Genomic DNA, 17915 nt, shown 5'->3' with positions numbered 1-17915 from the left:
CGGATGACGAAGGCACATCAGAGGATTGTGGGAAATGAAGTTTTTAGTGGTAATGTTGAGGAACCCAAGTTTTCTGTTATTCAGGACTTGTTGGGTACAAAAGTCAACCACATGTAGCATATAAACAATAATTAAAATTAATTTATTAATTTGTTACATAAAACAATGCTACAATTTTAGTTATTGCCGTTACTCAGTCAATCGTTCCTACACAACAAATTGAATGAACTAAAACATGAATAAAACACTGATAAACAACTGATTATAAAAAGACTTTTAAATACTATAATCTTTCAGACAATCCCGCACACTCACAAACAAGTTTCTGGATACCCTAAAAAAATCTTAACTGTTGTTTAGTATTATGCAGCTAAAAGTGCCACATCATATTTGAGGTACTTTAGGAGAGACTTTTCTTTTAAATACCACTTTCTTCTTCTACACTACTTTTCAGAGGGAGATATAGTTTTTTTTCTTCACTATAATTGTCTGACAGCTTTATTTACTTTACGGATTAATATTTTTACATGCAAAACATATCAAGATCTTATAAATATGACCGATGTTCAGAAACTAAACCACTCAAAAAATGCTTGTTTGACTAATCATTTGGTCAATTGACAGAAAATGTATCTGCAAAAATTGCTAATTGTCAAAACATTTCATGGTGAGGATTTGCTGCCTTCCTTTCATTTATTTCAATTATTTTATTTTATTTTGACTGTCTTTGAATGTTATACTGTTGATTGGACAAAATGAGCATTTCTAAAAAAAGAGAACATTTCTGAATTTTTACAAACCAAACGAGTAATCGATTATTAAAAAAAAAAAAAAAAAAAAAAGGTTCAGCAGATGAATCCTTAATGAAAATAACTATTGATTGTATTCCTATGCAAAATAGCTCAAATAATAAACTTTAACTCAATCAGGACAACAAACTGTTTTTACACTTGTGCACACGTAATAATAATCTAATGACAAAACATTCACTGGGAGTTTTATTTTTGATATTTTAACCACATTTTCATGATTATACTCACATACTTTTACTTAAGTAACATGGCAAGGTGGGACTTTTACTTGTAACAAAGTATTTGTAAAGGATCTGAATACTTCTCCACCACTGGCATGAGGATACAGTTTTAATGTTTGTAACATACTTTACAACACAAAATAATAAACATTATATAATATCATTGGACATAATATCACCATGCAACATGAGATGTGTTACTACATGCAGAGATAACTGTGTGTTGATGCTTTAAAAAACTGTGACCTGAGGCTGTGAGTATTTGACTCCCTGCAGTTCTCTCCGCCGCCTGTAGGGGGCGGGGCGCTCTCTTCCTCCACTCAACGTTACCACGTACGTACGGCGGGTGGTGAGGGTGTGGACGTCCCACAGCACTCAGTCTACAGGACACAACACAACGCTGCTAATAACTTCTGCTCCCTCTAACTGCATCACACCAGCGGGCCGACGTACCTGGTAGGTTCATTGGCACATTTACTGTCAGCTCGACCCGTTCAAACCTCGACATTATGTTTCAGCAGCGTTCATCTCAGTGAAGTCAGCGTCAAATGAGAGAAACGGAGGCAGTCCGCGACGTCAGGGGGGCAGTTGGTTAGCTTGTTAGCCAGACCTGCTTGTGTGACATTTTGTCAACCAGAGGATGCTAGCTAATGTGTGAGGCTAATAGAGGCACTTTGAGTTAATGTGGTGTAATGGATGAACACGATAGCACAGCCAGAAGCAGAAGGGATCATCTGCTAGCCAAGTATAACGAGCTAACTGTTCTCCTGTGTTAGCCAGATAGCAGTGCAGCTAGTCAGACTGCTGTAGAGGCTGCGAGCAGTTAACGGTGAAGTCATTACTGTCACACCGGATTGTTGCAGTGTTTATGTTAACTACATGAGCAAATCCTACTGAATTACGGAGTCAATCTCCAGGTCCGGATGTATTTAAACTTCAGCTTTAGTTCTGTCATCATCTGCCTAATCTTTTTCATTTTGAGTGCTTGGTTTATTCAGACAGTGAGTTTGAAATGTTTTCCTTCATTCATGGTAATTGTTACCTTAATGTAAAGTCAAAATTGAGATCCTAGCTCTTTGCTAGGTGTCATGCCACATTTGTTGACCCAGTCATAATATGTTGCCTTCAATAAGGCCTTGCATTCTGCTTTTTATTCAGCCAACAAGTCATTTATTCATATCAACACTGCATTGTCTTCCTGTATCAGTTGTTTTGATTAAGATTGTGTCTTACATCTTGATTATCAAATTAGGGCTCAGATAACAGTGCATGTCATTATCACACTAATCTACAGAGTTTTGTTGTTGTTTTGTTTTCAAACTTTTTTGTTTTGTTTTTGCTTTTTTGATCTGTAAAATGTCAGATTTGATATCTAAGAACCTGGTGACATCTTCAAATGGCTTGTTTTGTCTGATCAATGACCTAAAACCCATTGATTATCAGTTTAGTGTCATATATGACAGAGAAAAGCAGTAAATCATCAGAACTGATGAGATGTTAGTGGATAATGTGTGATTTTCTTCTTTTTTTTTTGCCTGATAGGTGACTGAAATTGCAGATATATTTTCTGTAATCAAATAATCATTTAATCACTTTATTAAAAAAAGGAAGTACAGAAATTTAGCATTGATAGAACTCAGACTAAAGATTATTTTCATTGTTGATTAATCTGTATATCAATTTCTAGATTGATCGATTGGTTGTTTGGTCTATAAAATGTCAGAAATTGGTGAAAAATGATGATGTTCCCAATAACCCAAAGATATTTAGTTTGCTGTCATAGAGGACAGAAACCAGAAAACATTCACAGTTAAGAATCTTAAATCAGAGTTAAAAAAAAACTAAACTCAAACAGATGAATTGTTTCTCAAAAGAGTTACTGATTAGTCGTTGCAGCTCTATATGACACCGGATAGGATTATTTATCTAGCCTGGTCTACTGGGTGCGATTCACAGCCAAGTGTTGTGAGTCACAATGGCGTAAACTTCATACACACCCAGTGTTACTGAGGTGGATAAGATTACTCAGCACCAAGGTCCCAGCTTGCTTATCCTTCTGTTTAGGTTTGTACAACAGAATATTATGAGGGAGGGTTTACCTGTCTGGAATAGAGGCCAATCTGATTGAAAAATGTGTTAACTGAGGCTTTTCTGTCCCATTTTCCAGGCGTTGAGCGCCACTGAGCCTCCCTGATCGTGTCCCGCATTGTCCCAAATGAGGAACTGATGCTGGCCAGGACTCTGCTGAACCCCTCGGGTCGCCTCTCTCATCGGTCCCAGTTTACTTCTGCAGCCCCTTAAGAGAAGAAGAATACAACAGCTGAAATGGATGACATCTTCACGCAGTGCCGGGAAGGCAATGCTGTGGCAGTTCGCTTGTGGTTGGACAATACAGAGAATGACCTCAACCAAGGGTGAGCTATGGTTTATTTGTTTGTTTTATTTTCTCACCAGTAGGATGATACTGGTATCCAGAATTCATGTAACTCGTGTCCAGCAGGGCCTTGCTGCTATTAGGGTTGTGTTTTAACTTGCCTGGGTAAAGGTGCAAAAATCCCCACTTTTTGATGCCGTTAGTCAGTAATGATATCACACTAACCATGGCTGAAATAGTTTGTTTCCCTTTTAAACTTTATATTTTTCCGCACTGAAGTATCATCAAAAAGTTACGCAAACACAAGCTTCGCTGTTCCTTATCTTCATTCTTCAGTCAATAAGTCATTTTGCTGAATTGTACTTCTGCCTGAGACTTGTCACAACATGAGTTTTTGATGCCAGATAACATGAATCAGAATCTCAAGGATATATCAGTCACACTGCAGTGTCTCTAATGTTAAATGTTGCACTCTCAAGGCCCATTTCTGGTGCAGAACGAAAGCCCGCCTTTTCAGTCCCCAGCGAGATCGTGGCCTGCGATTGAACCCATTTCCTTGTGGACACATGTTTATGTCCAGAATGCCAGCAGAGTAATTCAAAAGCGAGATGTTGGACAGGAAACCCACTGTGATGGCAGAGTTAGTCACGCTTGCATTTGTTACTGCAGTTGAATGTAGAGTGGACGTGCATAACGAAAGTACTGCAGGCTTCTGTAAGATTTGACATGTTTATTATACAAAATATCTGTCTGATAGTTACACATCATCAGTCAGAGCTGAGCTGCTTCTGTATCCTCAGCTGACACTGTAAAGATAATCTCGGCAGAGGCTGCCAGTGAAGCTGTGCTGACCACCCGAGGAGCTTCTCTTTTGGACGTTCCTGTCCCAGAGACTACCGGTGTTTGTTTTCGAGAGAATGAATTAATCCATTTAATTATGATGACTGTTTACCTTTTTGTCTTTTCTCATTTGTTTCAGTACATTTATGGTCACAAGGTTGAGCACAGAATCTGCAAAGAAAATTGTTGTCAAGTTCTAGACAAATACAAAGAAACCAGTAGTTGTCTAGAACTGGAAAACCCATTTTCTTTCATTACTGTAACATGCCTTTGTTTATGAGGTCTGACTGATAACATCCAGAAGTGAAGTAGTTAGTCTAACCATGTAAAAATGTGATTAATAATGACAAGCTAACTTATTTGTCATTATACAATGACATGATTAGACGAGGCTTGATATGAAAACATTGAATCGTTTCATTTCCTTCTGAGGAACAGATAAGTCTGTACATTATTATTTTTCTTTGGAAGAGGAAAGGAAATTGTCGTTTGGTCAGCGATTTGTCTTTTTCTGTTTTTTTGCTGTAAAGATATAAGAGGAACTCATACATTTAAAGAAATGGTTTTTTATAGTGCAATAACTGCAAGAAATTATACAAGGAAGTCGGTTCACACAAGATGCTAAATAGTCTCTTTCTTTTGCCGTTGTGTGGCTTTTCTTTTAAATTCTTAAATTCTTTTAAATTTAACCATTTGTGCAGAAATGAAAAGAGAAATTGTTCACTCTTTTAATGTCTGCATTGACTTTGTGTCTGAGCTGTTTATCCTTTTATGTATTTCAATTTTCCCATTGTCATAAGACCGTATGATTACATTCAGTACTAGTGGATGCATGCGCTCCCTACATGTGACTGGTCCATTAGCTGATTGCATGTCAGGTTCCCTTTTCCAGATCATATATCTCACCCAGTGGGTGAAACACACTTTATTCCTGCCTTTTCATTTCCCTACAGAACCTACCTATGTTTCAGTACACCTGATATATCTCAGCCCAGCAGAGTGCGTGTCGATGATGGTGTGTTTACACTGATGTAACGCCCAGACTAAGAGTAGTAGTGGAATGTTGAATCTCCTTACAAGGAATAACACACAGGCCTCCAGGGGACCGTCTACCACCTACCAAATACCAAGAGAGAGGGGGAGGGGATTATTGTAGTGGGGCCGGGCTGGAAGAGTTATGTGTGACGAGACAGAGAATCTTTGTGTGTGAGTGTGTGTGGAGCCAAATAGTGCATTTTTCAACAGTGAAATGCACAGTAAGCTTCAGCAGAGCACATCACCTTCCCCTCCTCCACGCCAGCGTTTCCGGTGTTCATCTCCCAGTGGCATTACAGCAGATAACTCCACTCATTTCCCCTCAACATTTCCTTCAAGTTCAGAAGAGTTAATTGCAAAGTTTGAAACAAATTCTCCTAAATGTTTACAATAAAGTCATAATCTCTGGTCTTCTCTGTACATGTATTACCCTGGCACTTATTGCTAAGTGGTGCATAATGTTTGTACAAGTAATAGTTTTGTGCTGAAAATTAGCGCAGAGAGTAATCTGTGACAATTTTACGATTATTTGGTTTTTAAATTTAAGTTATATCTTAATAATAGATTAGTCTAGAGCTGCAACTGGTAATTATTTCCAGTAACAATCAATTTGCTGATAAGTGTCTCAAAATCATTTAATTACATTGTCAGATAATAATGAAAATGATGTCTTCAGATTCTCTGTCGGTTACTATGAGGCCATGTGTTGACGTCCATTCCTCACTGTGTCCCATCTGTTGTGTTTGGTCTCAAACAGAAGACTTGAGTTCGAGTCTCTTGTCTTTTCCTTGGCATATAAGTATGTAATCATGGCTTTGATGGTTATCTGTATGAAGCCTCATCAAAACTCACATCAAAAGATGATGTGAATAACAGTTTGAGCAGAACTCTAAACGTTGTCACCCACGATTGTATCTTATGATGATCTTATTTTACATGTTGTCGATGTTGAGGCTCCTTGTTTTCCCACAGCTTCAATACTGATTTCATATTTAACCACTGTGGTGGGAACAGCAGCATTATGAGCCTGTTGCTCTGCAGTGGTTACTGTTACAAGCAGACAGCAGTGTAAAGGCTTGTTGAAGCAGGTTGCAGTAGTTTCAGGAGAGGCAGTGTTAGCAGTATTTGAATGGGTTATTGGATGTTCACCGATACAGATTTATTAACAAAACGAGGAACATATATTACGCCCATCAAATCATTTGCCAGATTGTTGGTGATTTCTTGCCCTTAGTGCCATAAATGCTCCTCTCATGTACTGTTTGCTCAACATTTTTATAGAGCATCAAATGTTTCATGAACTTTTCATGAGGTGGCAGAAAAAGGGGGGAAAAAATCCTTCAAATGTTTGTTTGTCCAGTGTAAAAACTGCAGAAGTGACAGTGCCACTACACACTTAAAAAGTCTCTGGAAACCTGTTAATTCTGCTTCTGTGCATGTTCTTTCCATTTGTTGGATGTTTCTGTGAATTTGTCTTTCCCTCATCTGAGGCCTGTTATATGACCTGGTGGGGATGTAGGGCCAGAGACATAAAGGGTGCAGACAGGGGCTCTTCCTCGGGCTTTTCCGTCTGCCAAACTGAGCACTGTTGGCAGGTGGAAGTGCCTGAAATAAATTACCGCAGCCAGTGTGGAGGGGGCGAGCAGGAGAAAACCCTGGCACTCAAGTGCCTATGGGTTGTGGGGATGAAGCTAGCTTACAGGGAAAATCTATCCTATAAAAAGGGGCCCAGATAGAAATACACACACAAACCAAGCTGAGCCTCGCTTTATGTGGAAGTTGTACATTTTCAGCCATTTGCGTTGTTTATAGTAAGTTGGTCAATTACTTATTGGGGCACAATGGTGTGTATAAAAAAAATATTAAATGTATTTTTATGTTGATGAATCGACAACTTGTTTGGGCTGTAATTATTTGCAAATATTTAAAGATACAGATAAGCAGCAGGATGGTAATTCATTCATTCAGTTTATGTGCGCACTCTTGCTTTCAAAGGATACAGCCGTTAACTTCATAACTCCACTTCCTCCCCTAAACAGACTCGAGCTTAACACAGAAAACTAATAAAATCATGAGAGTGAGCCTGTGGGGAGTTTCTCTCTCATAAACTCAGGCTAATTAGCTTGTAGGATTCGGCCTTTTGGTCTTAGAGGAAATTGCAGTCCGAGCAGATCTGGTGAGACTGCGGCGGGTCACCCAGATGCACACATAGATGTGTGTGTGTTGTTGGACTGAGAGTCTCTGTGGGGCTGTTGATGCTGTTTTGAGCCGAGCTCTGCAGGATGTGTGAATACAAGCCAGTGAATTGATGGCGGGTCGGGCAGAGGGTTCAGATTCCTGCAGATTCATAATACTCCCTCAGTTCTCAGATCCCATTATTATGCTGGCGGCCGACTCTTAATTTCAGAACAAGTGCATAACTTTATTGTCTGGAGAATTGTGCTGTGTTTTGACACAAACAGTGAAGCCCACATGGAAAAGAAAAGTCTGTGGGAAGTGGAATATATTATCAGTACAGCCCCGCTGTATTAGTGGAACTGTGAATGAGAGGATGAGGGAGTGGAGGGACTCAGACAAGGGAGGAAACTTTGCATTAGAGGAGGGGGTGACCACGGCCAGGCGGAGAGAAATGAAGAATGACACAGTCACACACAGCAGCTGTAGTGTATGCGTGTCTCCCTGGACCTTATAAGGCTGCAGCGAATGCTCAGCCTACTGTTTTTTTTTCCTGATTGACTCTCTGTCACTCAGCTCTCACTGCGTCTTAATCTCTCAGTCTTTATCTCTTTTTCTCTGAGGAGGTTCGCCCATCAATCATTCTGCCATGTAATCGAGGCTACTGTCCTACATGTGTCGCTGCCAGTGTCACAGAGACAAAGAGGAATGATGAGCGCCAGAGGCCTATTAGGTGTTGTCTGAGTCTGAGTTGCATCAACTTCCTTTTTTAAGAGGAAGATGACAGAAATACAAATGACCAAATTCCTCATTATGCTGAATTGATTTGATTTGATTTTAGTGGCTGTAGTTTGCAGCACTGTTGAATTTTATTGCATTATACTGAGAGATGTTTCTAATGTTAAATGGACTTGCATTTCTGTAGCACTCGTCACATTCACACACACACACACACACACACACACACACACACACACACACACACACACACACACACACACACACACACACACACATTCAAACACTAGATGGCAGAGGCTCCCATGCAAGGTGGCGACCTGCTCATAGGGAGCAATTTGGGGTTCATTATCTTGCTCAGTGTTAAGTCTACCCATATAGATGGCAGATAATATCAGAAACACTTGTCATTATAATGCGGTATAATTTAGAAAGCACTCCAAATAAATTGGTGTCAGTTCACGTGGCCTGGGAGATATCATGGTTCAGGACATATGGGAGAAATTCCAGTCAAATATGAAATTTTTCTTGGTAAAGAAATGGTAATTACCGGATAATGGAAACCTTGACAGCATTAAAACTGTATGTACCCATTTACAGTAAAAATGACGTTAAAGCAGGGTATGCTTTGGGGGAAGCCTGCCTTGTGACTGACAAGTTGCTACCAGGATGTACAATGGGTTCTCTGTCAGATCTAATCAAGATCATCCCCAGCTCCACCCTGTCGTCCACACATGGTCAATTCTGGTTCCCAAAAAAACAAGTGGTCGACGGCTGTAATGCCAAACCTGAAGCTAGTAGTCCACAAACCAATGTGTGACATCACAGCGGGGGATACACTGTCTGTGTACAGTGCATGGGTTTTTTTTCTTCTCAGGAATGCACACTTGTTGTCTTTTTTTGTGAAGTGATATTTTGAGTGTCAGAGAAAAACACATATGCTGCAAAAAACAGTCACAGTTTGTGTCTCTTGGCCTTGAGCCAAGTAAACCACAGAGTTGTTTGCAGAGACAAACTTGGTGTGTATAGCCAAGGGGCTGAAGTTGCTTTACTTTTTCTCCCTCGAGTTATACACTTTTCCTGCCTGTGTAGCAGTTATTCAGAGTCCTCGCTGTGCTGAAGGTTTTTGTGGAACCTCTGCTGAATATGAATGTTCCTCTCTCCCTGTAGAGACGACCACGGCTTCAGCCCTCTCCACTGGGCCTGCAGGGAGGGCCGCTCCAGCGTGGTGGACATGCTCATCATGAGAGGGGCTCGCATTAACGTCATGAACCGTGGCGACGACACGCCTCTGCACCTGGCCGCCAGCCATGGACATCGCGACATTGTGGGAAAGGTATGGAAGCATTGGGGCATGCACACAGTGATGCTGAAAAAAGGTTGCTTTCTGGTTCCTTTGGTCATCCTGTAACAAAACAGTAAAAAATCTTGTGGCGATAGTGAGAATATGAGCTACCTCCTCGACATTAGATCATGGCTGACTCTCTCTCAATGGTCTGTTTGTCAGAATAAATCTTATAAAATGCCAAATGTTAAACTCATTCTCCCTAGAAATCAAGTTAAAAATTGATGCCAGAGCTGTTAATTTAACATCAGTCTCTCCTCTGCAGGCAGATCTCCCTGTGCAAAACAATGTCTCTTCTAGTTTGCTTCATACACGCAAGATATTATGAAACCTGAAATGATGTCATCTGAACAGCAATTATAAAGACAAAAGTCTTGTCTGTTCTTGCAGTTCCTCCAGCAGCCATTTTAAACTGGAGGAAAGCAATTTGTCAGTGTCAAGGGAAAATGTAATGTTTCAGTGGTGCAAGTATGATTACAAAACCTGCTTAAGACTACGGTTGTTTAGGGTAGAACAAGCAATTTAAGATGCGAAAGAAGTCAGAGGTCATTCTCAGTATGCTTATTAATGCTTTGTTTTGGGGACAGTAAATGTGACCGTTTGTTCATTTTTCAAAGAGGTTAAACAACAGGATGAATCTATGGCTGATGGACATTTTCGCCCCAATTTTATTCACCAAAATACATTAAAATAATTGACTATTTAAAGGCACAGTTTGCACACAATACAATGCAACCAGCAGTACAGGGATTCCCTCATGCATAGTGCTCCTATGCAACATGAAAACTTATCTGCATTACTCTACCTCAGCCTTTAAGATACATCACATGGGTGTACTGCATGTCCTGTTTAAAGGCTTTGTAAGTGTTGCAACATGCAGTGTGTGGAGCTCCATGTGGCCCCCGAAATAATTTAGTAAGGTTTTGTAAAACAGCAGGTCTCATGGGTAAAAAAGCAGAACACACATGACTTGTCAGATTGTTGAATTTATTTAGTCTGTGTACCATATGGCATAATGTGAGGCTTCTGCTCCAGGGTGTCTGATTTAGAATGGCTGCCAGGCAGCTATTGAGTTTAATGTTAGGCATGTCTCAATACCTCTGGTATGTATCCACAGGCGAGATGAACCTCCATGATTTCTGTTGGCAGCATTAACACTATCCCTGTATACAGCCCAAACATGATGCGACCAGCCTTGTTTTTGATATAATCCTTTGTTTTTGTCTTCTCTTTTAGCTGATCCAGTGCAAAGCAGATACGAATGCAGCCAATGAACACGGGAACACACCACTGCATTACGCCTGCTTCTGGGGCCAAGACCAAGTGGCTGAGGTAAGTGCGCCCCCTGGTGGAGACTCATCCGTTTTTATGTGTAGTTTCCATCAAATTTACTCTAAAAACGTCCCTTTTTCTCAGGATCTCGTGACTAATGGGGCTCAGGTGAGCATCTGCAACAAATATGGGGAAACTCCGCTTGACAAAGGCAAACCTCACCTGCGTGAACTGCTCAGAGGTATCCCGATCCCCTCATCTTAACAGATTCAACTGCCTTTTTGATTGGCTTTGTGATCAGTTTTCTCATTGCATTTCCTGTCCCTCCACCACGCAGACAAAGCAGAGAAAATGGGACAGAACTTGACTAAAATCCCCTTCAAAGACACATTCTGGAAAGGCACCACCAGAACTCGACCCCGTGAGTCCCACAAACACATAACCTGGTTTATTAGCTGACCACTTTCCATCAGTTGGTCAAAGCGATGCATGAAAGGGAAAAATGTTCCATGCTGGTCTCCAAACCGGTCTTCATGTGGTGTTTGAAATTTCCACCGCTTTTCCATCTGCATAGTGTTGCGCCGAATTTCACACGAACAGTGTGGCTTTTGTCCGAGCTTTAACTTAAATTTGTCTCAATCTTTTAGGAAATGGCACTTTGAACAAACTTGCGGGCATCGACTATAAACAGCTCTCTCTTCTGGCTAAAATAAATGAGAACCAGTCAGGAGAGGTACTTTTACATTTTTGTTTTCACTCTTTTATTTTATTGTAAAGTTGCTGATTATCAGATAACAGCACTCATTTCTTTTTTTCTGTATGTATTTCTCGTGTAGCTGTGGCAAGGGCGCTGGCAAGGAAATGAAATCGTTGTTAAGGTGCTAAAAGTTCGCGACTGGACCACGAGGAAAAGCCGAGACTTCAACGAGGAGTATCCCAAACTCAGGTTTGTATTGAATCCTGACTTATCTACAGCCTCTATGTTGTTTGCTGTCGTGTTCACTCATTTGTTTGTTTCCAATCTTTATGTATTATTTCTTTTTGCATCTCACACAAGCCGTCTGTTTATGTCAAATCCTCTCTGGGTTTGCCTCTTTTTGTCTGTCTGTCTGTCTCTCCCCTGTCCCTCCTTCTTGGGCTCCATCCCAGGATATTTTCCCACCCGAATGTCCTACCCATGTTGGGAGCATGTCAGTCTCCTCCCGCCCCTCACCCCATCATCATCACACACTGGATGCCTTATGGCTCCCTCTACAACGTGCTGCATGAAGGCACCAGTGAGTACTTCTGCTCTGGCCACAAAGTCCGCACTTGTCACCATTTTTAGGTGGTTTGCAGGGATTTGTGATTTTTTGCACTTACACATTTGTCATTATGTTGCCATCACTTTATGTACAGTAGCATTTAAACTGTGAACCTGTTATGTGATGAAACCTGTAATGATTTGTCACTCATCCTGCTGTCAGACTTTGTCGTGGACCAGACGCAGGCGGTGAAGTTTGCCCTGGACATTGCTTGTGGAATGGCCTTCTTACACACACTGGAACCGATGATCCCTCGCCACTATCTCAACAGCAAGAGTGTCATGGTAAGAAGAAGCTGTTTTCAGGATCGTAAAGATCAAAGGAGATAGTTTTGCCTAAAAAAACTACAGAAAGAAGTGATGTAAAGTGACATCTCAGTCACTGTTCCTCGTTTCCACAGATAGATGAAGATATGACAGCCAGGATCAGCATGGCAGACGTCAAGTTCTCCTTCCAGTGTCCTGGCAGGATGTACTCGCCTGCGTGGGTGGCCCCTGAGGGTAGGCATCACTCATACAGCACAGATCTAAAGTGACAGCTGGAGCCACTCAAGCTGGAGCGTGAATGATGGATGCAGGGAACTCTAGACTGTCTCAGAACTAAATGTAATCTGCGGCTGATTTCCCCTTTGAGATACAGTGAAAGCAGAGCAAGTTGGAAACATAAACTGATTATGTGAAAATAAACGGGAGGTTTGCGGCAGTGCTTCAAACAGCAACCCACAGAAAAGGTTTTAAGTCGTATATGAAGCGTGATAGTGGTGACCGTGTGGGATAGAGGAAATATGTTGCAGCCTGTTACCATAGAAACAACCATACAGTGATCCGTAAAGTGGGTAGTGAGTGTAGGTAGTGAGCACAGGTTTAACTGAGGTGAATTTCAAAAAGCCTTCAAATCTTCAGCAAGGATGTCTTTGTAATATTTCAATTAAACGTCAGTAAAAGAGCAATGAGTGTTAAACATGTAGAGTAAGTTAGATAAACTTGTATTTCTCACGTTTAAGTACTTGTACATGTACTAATCTTGCATCTTTAATAAATTGTAGTACACATTATATTTGGGATGAAACTAACAGCAGAAGCCACATGTCATGAATTATATATAAACAAGTACTTTTTGTTTAGTGTGCCAGTTATTGGAAGAGATGGAAATAATAGTCATGCGGGAAAAGAAGCTTAAGATTTGATTTGGTTTCAGAGACACTGAGGTCTGTCAATCGCTGGTAGTGCTGGGACAGTATAATTGCATTTCTCTTTTAAAGTCGGAGCTCTATTTTTATCATGTGATATACAGAAGAACATCAGATTTATTAAAGAAGGATATCTGGAGTACTTGTGTATGACAGCTCTAGTTTCACCTCACACAATTTTGTATGGGAGGGTTTACTGATCATTGTTACCTTTGCTTTTGTTGCCAAGCCTTTATCACCACAGAATATTTTCACTTCATAGTGTCGGTTTATGTTGTAAAAGTGAGCTTTAGTAAATATATTCAAAGTGACAGAGTGCTTCTCAGAAAGAACAAAAAACAACAGATAAAACATCACAGGGATCTTGAAATGTTGGGGAAATAAATAACATAAAAAAAAAAAATGTCCTTTACGTTTTCCCCCTCTATGTTATTCAGTTTCCATGTAGCCACATATAGCCAACAGGACTCTACAGTGGTGCGATGGTTATCAAGCACTGCTATTAACACAACTGTTCATCTAGTTGAATGAAATATATTAGAAATTCTGCCTTTTCAAGTTAATACTCTCCGTTTCTTTGCATCTAAGATGCAAACAAGTTCTCGTTTGTGTTAGTCTAAGTGCTTTTTGCAGAAAGGTACAGAGCGGCAGTACCTGTTGTGTTTGTTTACACTTGTTGCTCTTTCCAGCCCTGCAGAAGAAGCCAGAAGAGATCAACCGTCGGTCAGCAGACATGTGGAGCTTTGCCATCCTGCTGTGGGAGCTGGTGACCAGAGAAGTGCCGTATGCTGATCTGTCTAACATGGAAATTGGCATGAAGGTTAGCAGAGCTATCTTTGGCTCATTAGATTGCAACCGAGTAGCAAACGCTTGCTGGTAAAGTCAGCAATTAGTCATGGGTTTGATGCATTCAGGAATGTCTTTTCTACAGTAACAAATGTCTGTCTGTTTTGCCTCTCAGGTCGCCTTGGAGGGTTTGAGGCCCACCATCCCCCCCGGCATTTCACCCCACATTTGCAAGCTCATGAAGATATGCATGAACGAAGACCCAGCAAAGAGGCCTAAATTCGACATGATTGTGCCAATTCTGGAAAAAATGCAGGACAAGTGAAAATCCTCCTCTACTGAACCGGATATCTTGCCCCGAATGGTGGTGTGGTGCTTACCAGTATTGCCTTAAACTCTCACTTGCTGCATTCAACGCCACTGTAGCTTCTGCTTCTGAGACGAATCCAGCAGCGGTCACTTCTTTTATATTGTTTTGTTTCTCTTTTTTTCAATGTGATATCAAGTTTTTATTTGTGTCTTTATGTGTCACTGATCCGCTGATACTGTCTCTGCAACCTATAATCACATGGACTGAGTACAATCTTCGAGACTGAATAACCTGTGGAGGTCAGCATGACAGTCTGCTGCTTTGCTTCAGTGGATTTAAGGCCTTATTTTGTATCTGGAGTGGGCTAACTGTCAAAAAGGAATCACAATGATGGCTCCTAATTAAACAAATTACATATTAACTGAAAGCTTGTCTTGTGGGGAAAAGGTTTATGTTTCTGGGCAAGCATGGCCAGTGTCTGAAAACCAAGCATTTAATCATGCAAGAAAACGTATTTGAATGAGTGTTTCCAATGAAAGTACCTTGCGGTGTTGTACCATTCAGCTTGGCTGTGTAGAGCTTGACCTGTCTTGAGCATCGGTCCCTGACTTGTTTCCTGTACATCCTGCTGACATTAACGTAAAACTGGCCATTGAAACTCTTCTTCACTGCAGCAATCATGTCAGAGTTGATCATTGCAGTTGCAGATTTTCTGTTGTTAAATCTGACAATGTAATGTAACTAACTAGATTACTCAAATGTATTACTGTGATCTAGTTTATTTCCATTATTTTCCCTTCTAAAACATAACGTTTTTATTATGATTTGAATGCTGTTAGCTGTACTGTTCAACAAAGTCTCTGTTCAAGTGTTATTCTCATGTTAAATACTGTCAATCTACATAATCCAACATGTAATACCTTGGAGAGTTGGAATGAATACTGTAACCCAGACTGTGATTTACTCACGTGTATCAAAGGTACAGTTATATTTGTTTTCTTGTTGAGCATGGGGACTGCTTTTTCTCACACGTTCATGGTTACATCTGAAGCTGCTGCCAAAAGAAGGGACATAAGGGGGTTGGTATTAATATCCAACAAACTGTCATTGTTTCCTCACTTATTTTTACCATTTTGATCGTCTAGTTGACTTCTGACTTTATATCAATCTCATGGGTTGTTTCTTCTACGTGCATCGTTTCTGTGCCTCCACCAGCTTGCTTGTTTGTGCTAAATCACAGGTTGAAGCCAAAATCAAGAATGACTTATACAAATGTATGTATTTATATATAAGTATATTAAAAAGGACAAATATGGGCAAGTTGAATGTGTGAATTAATGGTGGGGATTGGACATTATTGGGTCATTAAGTAATTAATTTAATGAGGAATACAAAGAAACAATGATATCAGGACAGTGTCATTTAACTGCTGGTATGTCGCTCAGTGTTTAACAGTGCTTTTGTGATATACTTGTAGAGAAGAATGACCTAAAAATAGCAACCGAAAAGGCATAAATGTTTCATGTGAAGTTTAAAAGATGTTTGCTGGTCCTGCAGTCACTGACTGATGGCAACATGCAATAACTACAATAATTGAATAATAAAAGGGCGGCCTTATTTATAAAGGGGAGAAAGATTAGTGAGTAATTAAATGAAAAAAAGCTAGGATTTAAAATTTTCCAGGCTCTTAATTTTATAAATAGTTAAGTTTTCAGCAGCTTCTGTTATTTATTTAAGAAGTAAGTATCTCAAGAACATCTAGAGGAAATTTAATTAAATTTGGCACACATGTCCTCTTGGACTCAAGGATAAACTTATTAGATTTGAGTGGTAAAAGGTCAAGGTCACTGAGACCCCACAAAACACATTTTCGTCCATTACTCAGCAATTCATAATAAGTATGACAAAAAATGTACACAAATATCTGATAGGACAATATAATGAAGTGATGACATCAGTATCAAAGCTCAGTGTCACTAACATTATAATCTGTGAAGATTCTTGTCATTATTCAACACCATAGCTCAGGAGCAGCAACATGACTGGTACTGCAATGCAGTAATTCCTGTTTGGAAGGTGAATTAAAATGGTCCCTCTAATCAATAACATTTAATTTATTTTTTAATATTCAAACAGAGGTTTGTGTTAGAATACCCAAGATAAACTTCAAAAGTGGAGTCCTACTTGGTTTAGTTTTATTATCTTAGCTCATACACAAATTAATTCCAGTAAAACCTTTGATACCTGAGTCCTTCAAATTTATGTCATTTCCTTTGATGATTGTCTATAAAAATGTTCTTTATGGAAAAAGTCACCCCTCATAAAGGACGAATAGAGAACACCCTTTAGCCAGATTGTGAAAAATCTCTAGCTGGTGTGTCACTTACAGTTTGTTACTTTCTAATCAAGTATTACATTTATTACACTAATCTAATAAATGTATTAAATAGGTGTCACTGGTTTAAAACATAATAAGGAGCCACCAGCCAGTGTTGTGAAAAAAGTCATACTTGAGTAAAAGTATGTTAAAATATTACTTTGGTAAAAGTGAAAGTCACCCATGTGAATAGTACATGAGTAAAAGTCTTTAAGTATCTGATATTACATGTACTTATGTTTAAGTAATTTTCTGGCAATAAATGTACCTAAGTATCAAAAGTACAAGTACAAGTAAATTATACCTGTATATACTGTATACTATGGGTCAACTCTATAGATCCAATATGCAGCATTTTTTAGATTTTCAGTCTAATTTAACAATATTTTGTCTCTGATGCCGCATGTAATCTGCAAGTAACTAAAGTTACTGAATGAATGTAGTGGTGTAAAAAGTAAAATTTTTGCCTCCAAAATGTAGTGGAGTGAAAGTGAAAAGCATCAGAAAATGGAAGTACTCGGTTGAAGTACAAGTACCTCAAAATTGTACTTAAGTACAGTCGGCTACTTAAGTGAATGTACTTAGTTACATTCCATCGCTGCCATCAGCTAAAATTAATGAGCCACATGTTGTTATACATGTCAATTTGTCATAAAAAGGGTATTAAACCTCTTTTAATCGGTTATAATTATAATACAAACTAAATAAACAAACTGACCATAAAGGACAACATAGATTCATACTGTTTTACTTTGTTTATATGTGGCGGACCCTGCCACCTTTCTAGCTTCAAACTGTGTTCTGGGGACCTCATTTTCCTCTGAGAACAGCTTGTTTATCCACTTATGGAAAAGATAAATATTTCTGAGTTTGTAGTATTTCCTCATTAATATTGTAAACATTAAAATTCTGAGTTTGATTGTCTTCTCCCCTTTAAAGGGATTCTGGTCCTGCAGCTGTTGTTCAGAAGGTATTGGTAATACTGTTGGAAACAAAGTATTATTTTTAGAGTTGACTTTAATCCTGAGAAGCTGAAGATATGCAGTACCGGATGAATATGTCCAAAAACAGTCTTAAAAGTGATGTTAGATGTCCTGAGCTCCTCTGTTCTCCTCTCCTGCTCTGCCTGTGACGTCA

General features: G+C 39.6%; 1 protein-coding gene across 1 annotated transcript; it reads left to right on the top strand.

The window, feature by feature from the left end:
* Nucleotides 1-1382: 1382 nt before the first annotated feature.
* On the top strand, nucleotides 1383-15717 carry LOC311256819 (scaffold protein ILK). The gene is made up of 13 exons (XM_084352174.1): nucleotides 1383-1489; nucleotides 3201-3447; nucleotides 9366-9531; nucleotides 10777-10872; nucleotides 10957-11053; nucleotides 11150-11233; nucleotides 11460-11545; nucleotides 11649-11758; nucleotides 11962-12089; nucleotides 12279-12400; nucleotides 12517-12616; nucleotides 13995-14125; nucleotides 14267-15717. The coding sequence occupies exons 2-13, from the start codon at nucleotides 3359-3361 to the stop codon at nucleotides 14414-14416; spliced, it is 1359 nt and encodes a 452-aa protein (XP_084208300.1). The 5' UTR covers nucleotides 1383-1489; nucleotides 3201-3358; the 3' UTR covers nucleotides 14417-15717.
* Nucleotides 15718-17915: the final 2198 nt, after the last annotated feature.

Source organism: Pagrus pagrus, assembly GCF_965226575.1.
Source record: "Pagrus pagrus genome assembly, chromosome: 4".
In the NCBI taxonomy this organism is placed as follows: domain Eukaryota; kingdom Metazoa; phylum Chordata; class Actinopteri; order Spariformes; family Sparidae; genus Pagrus; species Pagrus pagrus.
This window is presented reverse-complemented; position numbering and strand designations above follow the sequence as displayed.

Coding starts and splice junctions, on each gene's coding strand:
- LOC311256819 (XM_084352174.1), top strand. CDS start 3,359: ATGGATGACATCTTCACGCAGTGCCGGGAAGGCAATGCTGTGGCAGTT. Junction 10,873..10,956: donor GCCAAGACCAAGTGGCTGAG/GTAAGTGCGCCC, acceptor CCTTTTTCTCAG/GATCTCGTGACTAATGGGGC. Junction 14,126..14,266: donor ACATGGAAATTGGCATGAAG/GTTAGCAGAGCT, acceptor TTTGCCTCTCAG/GTCGCCTTGGAGGGTTTGAG.